General features: G+C 49.1%; 1 protein-coding gene across 1 annotated transcript; it reads left to right on the forward strand.

The window, feature by feature from the left end:
- The first annotated feature begins 2,388 nt into the window (after positions 1-2,388).
- LOC129528458 (putative uncharacterized protein ENSP00000383309) lies at positions 2,389-4,376 on the forward strand. The gene is made up of 5 exons (XM_055368855.1): positions 2,389-2,771; positions 2,850-3,426; positions 3,510-3,854; positions 3,888-4,151; positions 4,239-4,376. The coding sequence occupies exons 1-5, from the start codon at positions 2,389-2,391 to the stop codon at positions 4,374-4,376; spliced, it is 1,707 nt and encodes a 568-aa protein (XP_055224830.1).
- Positions 4,377-7,639: the final 3,263 nt, after the last annotated feature.

A 7,639-nucleotide genomic window follows, 5' to 3' on the forward strand; every position in this document is an offset into this window, starting at 1 on the left:
GTCTTGGAGGCCTTGAAGTTGACTACACTTTCTGATCAAGTTTTCAGTATTCATTGAGAGAAACAGAGCCTTGTGCAAATAATGCACAACATGACATACCCCTCAAAAAGTTCTGTTTCTGTATTGCAGGTGGTGCAGGTGGTGCAGGTGGCCCCTCTGAGGCGTGAATCTAGTAAGTATTCTGGGATCACTTGCCAAGAAAACAATCTGGATGCCAAGAAACGTGTGGCATCCTTGCCTGGTTTCAATGTGAAGAGCCACCCTGATCCTGGGATTGTGATAGGAATAAGTATAGGGGAAGTGTTTTTTTAAAACATGAATTCCCCAGGGAAAAATTATGGCCAAATTTTGAGGAAGCAGCTGTGCTCCCTTTTGGGTGGTGCTGAGTTGGGTGCTTGAGGATTGGTGGTGTCTTGTGTGAGGCTGCCTCGTGTGGTGTGAATGTGTGTGTTTCTGTACAGGTGAGGCTGTGTGTTTTCTCAGGAGAGATTTCCCACTTATACAACCCAATCACCAGTGTCCACTTCTAACAATAAAATCCACCCCCGCTCTACTCTCTCTGTACAGTGACTCCTCCACCCTCACCAGAGCCATCCCCGGGTCTGCCTTATTATCCCGACTGCTCAGGTGGAGAACCTGAAGGGCCAAGGGAGTGGCCCCAGCTCCTGAGGTCCTGAATGAAAAAGTGAAAACACGAACCCAGGAGTGTGGGCCAGTGCTGACACTGACATGCACTTAGTCATGGGGTGTTCACCACCACACAGGGAGTCCAGCATTCATGTATAAACCCAAAAGCAACGAGCCCAAAAGGCCCCAGACACTGCCCATCATCATAAAGTGGCCTCCGTGGTCACACAACCCAGGGCAGTTATAGGCTCATCTCCCCACGGACAGGCATAGTCATCAGTGTGTCAAAAGCACAAAGATCCCCAGGTGTTTGGCTCAGCTCACAGATCTTTTTTTTTTTTTTTTTAACTTTTAAGTTCAGGAGTACATGTGCAGGATGTGCAGGTTTGCTACATATAGAAATGTGTGTCATGAGAGTTTGTTGTACAGATTATTGCATCACCCATACATTGGCCTAATATCAGTTATTTTTCCTGATCCTCCCCCTCCTCCCACCTCCCACCCTCCAGTAGGCCCCACGCACACAAATTCTAAGAGGAGTGGGGGACCACAAAGGCCAGTGTGGCCCACTTCAGTTGTGAAGTTAATTTGCTCAGCAACTGGCCAAAGTCTATAAGGATGGGTGATGTATTTTAGTAGATTTAGTAATACTATCTTCCCAAGCCCTAAAATGCTCAAATCCTGCCAGCCAAAAATGGTGAGGAGGGACAGATAGAAACTCTGTGTAGCACTTGATTATTAGCCTGGCTTCCATCCCTTAGTGGCAACTCTCTTGTATATGTGGGTTAAAGACCCTCAGCATCAAGCCAAGCCTCCTCCATGAGGAGCCATCTCACTATTGACTGGCTAGTGCTGGGTATGGCCACCAGCCCAACTGAAACAAAATGTTGCCTTAAAACAAGTGTAAATCTCATACAACAGGCAAATGCAGAAGCAGTGTGGTCTCACAAGTTGTAAAGAGGACAGTCGCAATTTTGCTGGACTTCAACCTGGGTAGAAGACATGAGGGAACTCTGTCACTGAATCACGGCAGAGTTCAAGGCCACTTGTAGACTATTTCGTGTTACAGAAGGTGGCCTTTAGCTACTAAGCAAAGGCCTCGGTTTCTCATTTCTTTCCTGTTCATCTTCTTGGTCATCCTTCTTCCGCAAGGGAAACGAGCCCAAGCAAAAGGCAGTTTCAATATTAATTTGACCGAGGTTTTGTGCAGTTTATTATCATCCAGGTAATCAGGTGCAACCCAGTCTGCCTAGCAGCCCCCCTATCTCTGCTCTGTGTTTTCATTTAATAAACATTTTGGTCTACTTACTATGTGCTACATTTTCTCGAGACCAAGTAAATGAGAATCTTTATGTCGGCAGCTAAGTTAGATTTAACATAACTGACAAAAATTAAAATTTCTGATTTCTTGTAAAAATATTTTGTATGTGTGAATGCATACTGAATGTAAAGTGGATAAAAAAATCACACTTGCACTCATGGAAGGCTTTTCATGAATTTGTCAATTTCTAGTTTTTATATTTCCCCACTTCACCGGATAATGCATACCTGAACCTGGAAACTGATTCCGACTGCAGAAAGTGTTCTGAGACATATCCCTTAGCTTCACTAGTGCAGGTCCACCTGGGAGTATGTCCCAGCATCAGCTTGGCCCATGCTGTGATAAGCCAACTCCATGCACCACACCAAGCAACCCCCTGGGTGATTCACAGTCTCCACCACCAGGGAACTGACCTTTATTCTGTGTTCTTCAAGCTCCCCATGGGGACACCATCCACGACATCACGAACGAGGACGCCGTCCACGACACCGCCAACGAGGACACCTTCCACGGCACCGCCGACGAGGTCGCCATCCACGGCACCGCTGACAAGGACACCGTCCATGGCACCGCTGACGAGGATGCCGTCCAGGGCACCCCCAACGACGCCGTCCACGGCATCACCGATGAGGACACCGTCCAGGGCATCGCCAACCAGGACGCCATCCACGGCATCACTGACTGGGACGCCATCCAGGGATTCACTGACTGGGACGCCGTCCAGGGCCTCGCTGACTGGGAAGCCGTCCAAGGCCTCGCTGACTGGGACGCCATCAAGGGCATCGCTGATGGGGACGCCGCCCAGGGCATCGCTGAAGGGGACGTCGTCCATGGCATCGCTGATGGTGTCACTGTCCAGGGCATCGCTGACGAGGACGCCATCCAGGGCATCGCCGACGAGGAAGCCATCCACGTCATCACTGACTGGGATGCCATCCAGGGATTCACTGACTGGGACGCCGTCCAGGGCCTCGCTGACTGGGACGCCGTCCAGGGCCTCGCTGACTGGGACGCCGTCCAGGGCCTCGCTGACTGGGACGCCGTCCATGGCTTTGCTGACGGGGACGCCATCAAGGGCATCGCTGATGGGGACGCCGCCCAGGGCATCGCTGAAGGGGACGTCGTCCATGGCATCGCTGATGGTGTCACTGTCCAGGGCATCGCTGACGAGGACGCCATCCACGTCATCACTGACTGGGACGCCATCCAGGGATTCACTGACTGGGACGCCGTCCAGGGCCTCGATGACTGGGACACCGTACAGGGCCTCGCTGACTGGGACGCCGTCCACGGCTTCGCTGACGGGGACGCCATCAAGGGCATCGCTGACGGGGATGCCACCCAGGGCATCGCTGAAGGGGACGTCATCCATGGCATCGCTGACGGTGTCACTGTCCAGGGCATCGCTGACGAGGACAACGTCCAGGGCATCGCTGACGAGGATGCAGTCCAGCTCATCGCTGACGAGGACCCCATCCGTGGCATCACTAAAGAGGATGCCGCCCAGGGCTTCGCAAACAAGGACGCCGCCCAGGGCATTGCTAACGAGGGTGCCGCCCAGGGCATCGCTAACGAGGAGGCCGTCCACGGCATCCCTAACGATGCCGCCATTCAGGGCATTACTAACGAGGACGCCGTCCAGGGCGTCGCTAACAACGATGCCGTCCAGGGCGTCGCTAACGAAGATGGATTCCACAGCATCGATAACGAGGACGCCGTCCAGGGCATCGCCAACTGGGACGCCGTCCACGGCTTTGCCGACAAGGTCGTCTTCCACGGCATCGCCGACGGGGACGCCGCCCAGGGCATCGCCAACTGGGATGCTGTCCAGGACATCGCTAATGAAGATGGATTCCACGGCATCAATAACGAGGAAGCCGTCCAGGGCATCGACAATGAGGACGCCGTCCAGGGCATCGCCACCTGGGACGCCGTCCAGGGCATCGCCAACTGGGACGCCGTCCACGGCTTCGCCGACGAGGTCACCTTCCACGGCATCACCGACGGGGACACTGTCCAGGGCATCGCCGACGGGGTTGCCGTCCAGGGCATCGCCGACGGGGACGCCATCCAGGGCATTGCTCTCGATGATGCCGTCCACGGCATCGCTAACGAGGACGCCGCCCAGGGCATCGCCAACTGGGATGCTGTCCAGGACATCACTAATGAAGATGGATTCCACGGCATCGATAACGAGGATGCCGTCCAGGGCATCGCCAATGAGGACGCCGCCCAGGGCATCGCCGACGGGGTCGCCGCCCAGGGCATCGCCGACGGGGACGCCGCCCAGGGCATCGCCGACGGGGACGCCACCAAGGGCATGGGCAACGAGGTTGCCGTCCACGGCATCGCTAACGAGGACGCCGTCCACGGCATCGCTAATGAGGACGCCCTCCACGGCGTCGCTAACGAGAAAATCAAATGTTAACCAGCAGTGACCTGCTTCAACACCATCATCGGAAGTCAGAAGTTGAATTCTTTTTTGATGTTTAAAGCCTGCATAATATTCGCTGTATTATTATTCAGCATATTACTATTTCCTTCATGATGGAAATTTGGTTTATCCCAATTTTCTATTCTATCAAAACACCACTACATAGAAAATCCCCATGCACATATTTCTCCTAATTGTGGAAATATTTTACATAAAAGACTCTAGACATGGGATGAAATTCCCAGGTTACTGGAATTTTAAAATAGATAGGTACTTCCAAATTGACCTCTTAAAAATTATATGAATTCGTAAGCTTCCAACAGTTATGGAGTTACCCCTTTTGAGAAATCTGTGCTAAAAGGACCCAAACAATGCTGATGACAATGATCAGGATAATAAGTATGCTGGGAAGACGACAAAATGATTTAGATCTTAGACAAGTCATTCTAGGTGTCTCCACTGTTTCAGTTCTTGCATTCGTTCATTCTTGTGCTTTTTCATTTTACCAAATAAAATAGCTCCTTGATGTCATATGAATCCACGCTATGCTTAATGAGTATTGGTTAGTAAAATGCCTATAACTAGTAATCTTCATCTGTGCAATTAAATATTAATTCATAAAGCACTTCAAATGTAAACAATAATTAGTAAATGAAAAGTACATAATACCTCGATTAGAAAAAAATCACTCCATTAAAAAGACATTATTTGTGTGATAAAAGAGTTTGCCATTTTTGTATTTTTCTACAAGGTTAAAGAAAACTAAGTCAACTTATACAAGTGAATTTTAAAAGACTTTAGGGCGGGCGTGGTGGCTCACACCTGTAATCCCAACACATTGGGAGGCCGAGGAGGGCAGATCACCTGAGGTCAGGAGTTCGAAACCAGCCTGACCAACATGGTGAAATCTCATTTCTACTAAAAATACAAAAAAAAAGCCCAGTGTGGTGGCACATGCCTATAATCTCAGCTACTTGGGAGGCTGAGACAGGAGAATCGTTTGAACCTTGGAGGCGGAGGTTGCAGTGAACCAGGATTGCACCATTGCACTCCAGCTTGGGCAACAAGAGCGAAACTCCATCTCAAAAATAAATAAATAAATAAATAAATAAATAAATAAATAAATAAATAAATAAATAAAAGCCTTTAACCCAGAATGCAGAGTAAATTGGCCAAAAATGCTAACCTATGCATTTCAATACTATAGGAGTTGCGTAGGTAGAAATAACTAGATGAAATACTTCTGGTATTTCACCTTCCCACCTCACACAAGCCAGTGGTTTTCTGTGAATAACAAAAACATCAGAATTTACTTGCCTATCCATAAGAGGTTACCACTTCTGTGTGTTCCCCTGAAACAAGTGGTGGCTGGGTGAGAAGGTGGACAGCACTAGGGTAGGAGATGGGGGCTCCAGTATCGTGGGCGAGCTTCCTAAACCTCTGCAACTTTCAGCCCGTAAATGGGATGAGCCATCAGAATTTTTAGCACAATGCCCAGAACAAAGTAAGGATTTGACAAATGACGCCTCTCTCCACATTGTTCTGTCATCAGCCACCGCATCCTGTACCTCCAAGCCCACTGGGCTCTGGCTGTTTCCATCACATGGAGAATGACTCAGAGTCTGGCCTCCAGCCACCCTCCTGGCCTTTCTGCTTCTCACTCTGCCACTGGCTCCTCATGGACCAGCCTGGGTGTCCTCAGATATACTGCAAACTTCACTGTGGGAGTCACGCATCCCTCACTGCTCCTTCACCAGGGAGCCATGGGGCTTTCCTCCTCAGGAGGACTCTGCAAGCAGCTGGGTGAAGGGCCCTCCCATCTCTCATCCTTCCTTAACTTTTGTCACAGTTCTCCTTCCTTCCACTCAGTGCTGCGCACACTGATTAATCCTCCATCTTCCCCAAAAGACAGGAACAGCATGAGCAGTAGAGAGTAGATTCCAATGATAGAAAAAATAGTCAGTGATTTCTCATTTCCATTGATCATCAATGAAGAAAATGTATCCTGAAGGTCATGTACCTCCTATGGGACTGCTGCATCCTCAGCCTCCTGAATTTCAGCCCAGCACCTTCCTCCCCAGCACAGCAACAGGTCAGCCCTTACCAGCATCCCTCTCTTATTGCCTTTGTGCACAGCCAGCACCAGGGCCGGGGGAGGCCTTGGGATTGTCCCTCCCCAACAATCTGTGAAACAATCCTTTATGTCACCAACAAAGCACAGCCTTATGCATTGGTGATCAGTCCCTCCCAACACCTCTGTCACTGTAAAGCTGGCAGGCAACCCTCCAAGGTTGGCCTTCCCAAGCACTGCACCTCTAGGTGACAGAGCACGTCCTTACCTTGAGGCCTGGGCTCCCAGTCTATCCTGTCCAATGAGCGAGCTGTGGAGAAGGGGGGATTCCGGGTTAAGGGGAGACTAGCAGGGCTCCTGCTTTTATGTTACTCTGTTGGGAAGGCTATTAAACACAAAGTGCTAAGCAGTGGGGATAGAACATGTTTTCATTATTTAAACCAATACATTCCACAGATGGAATAATAAGAAATGCTACAACCAAGCTAACTGAATCCAACAGCATATCAAAAAGATAATCCACCATGATTCAAGTGGGTTTCATACTAGGGATGCAGGAATGGTTTAACATAGGCAAGTCAATAAATGTGATACGTCACATAAATAAAACTAAAAACAAAAATCACATGATAATCTGAATAGATGCAGAAAAAGCCTTTGACAAAATCCAGCATTTCTTTATGATTAAAACTGTTCATCAATATCAGCATAGAATGGACATAATAAAAGCTATCTATGACAAACCCACAGCCAACATTTTCCTGAATGGGGGAGAGTTGAAAGCATTCCCCCTGAGGACGGGAACAAGACAAAGATGCCCACGTTCACCACTTCTTAACACAGTGCTGTTCACTACAGCATTGGTTATAAGAGCAAGACTGGAAACAGAACGAATGGATACCCATAGCGGGGTGCTTAAGTAATTTCGGGAATAGTCATAGGGTGCAGTAATTTATAGCTCTGAAACAATACAATGGATTTACATTTGAAATGTGGAATGATAACTAAGGTGCATTGCCCAGTGATATATGCAGAGGCGCAGAGGACTTCGTGTAAACACGATCACACATCAGCATGCATTCCAGGTGCATGTTTCTATTTGCACATAGATTGCAGGGATGATAGGCAAACAAAAATGTTGACTTGGTGTTTGGAAGTTCAGAGTGGAAGGGAAACTTCCTTGCTA

The sequence above is a fragment of the Gorilla gorilla genome, chromosome 17, assembly GCF_029281585.2.
Source record: "Gorilla gorilla gorilla isolate KB3781 chromosome 17, NHGRI_mGorGor1-v2.1_pri, whole genome shotgun sequence".
Classification (NCBI taxonomy): domain Eukaryota; kingdom Metazoa; phylum Chordata; class Mammalia; order Primates; family Hominidae; genus Gorilla; species Gorilla gorilla.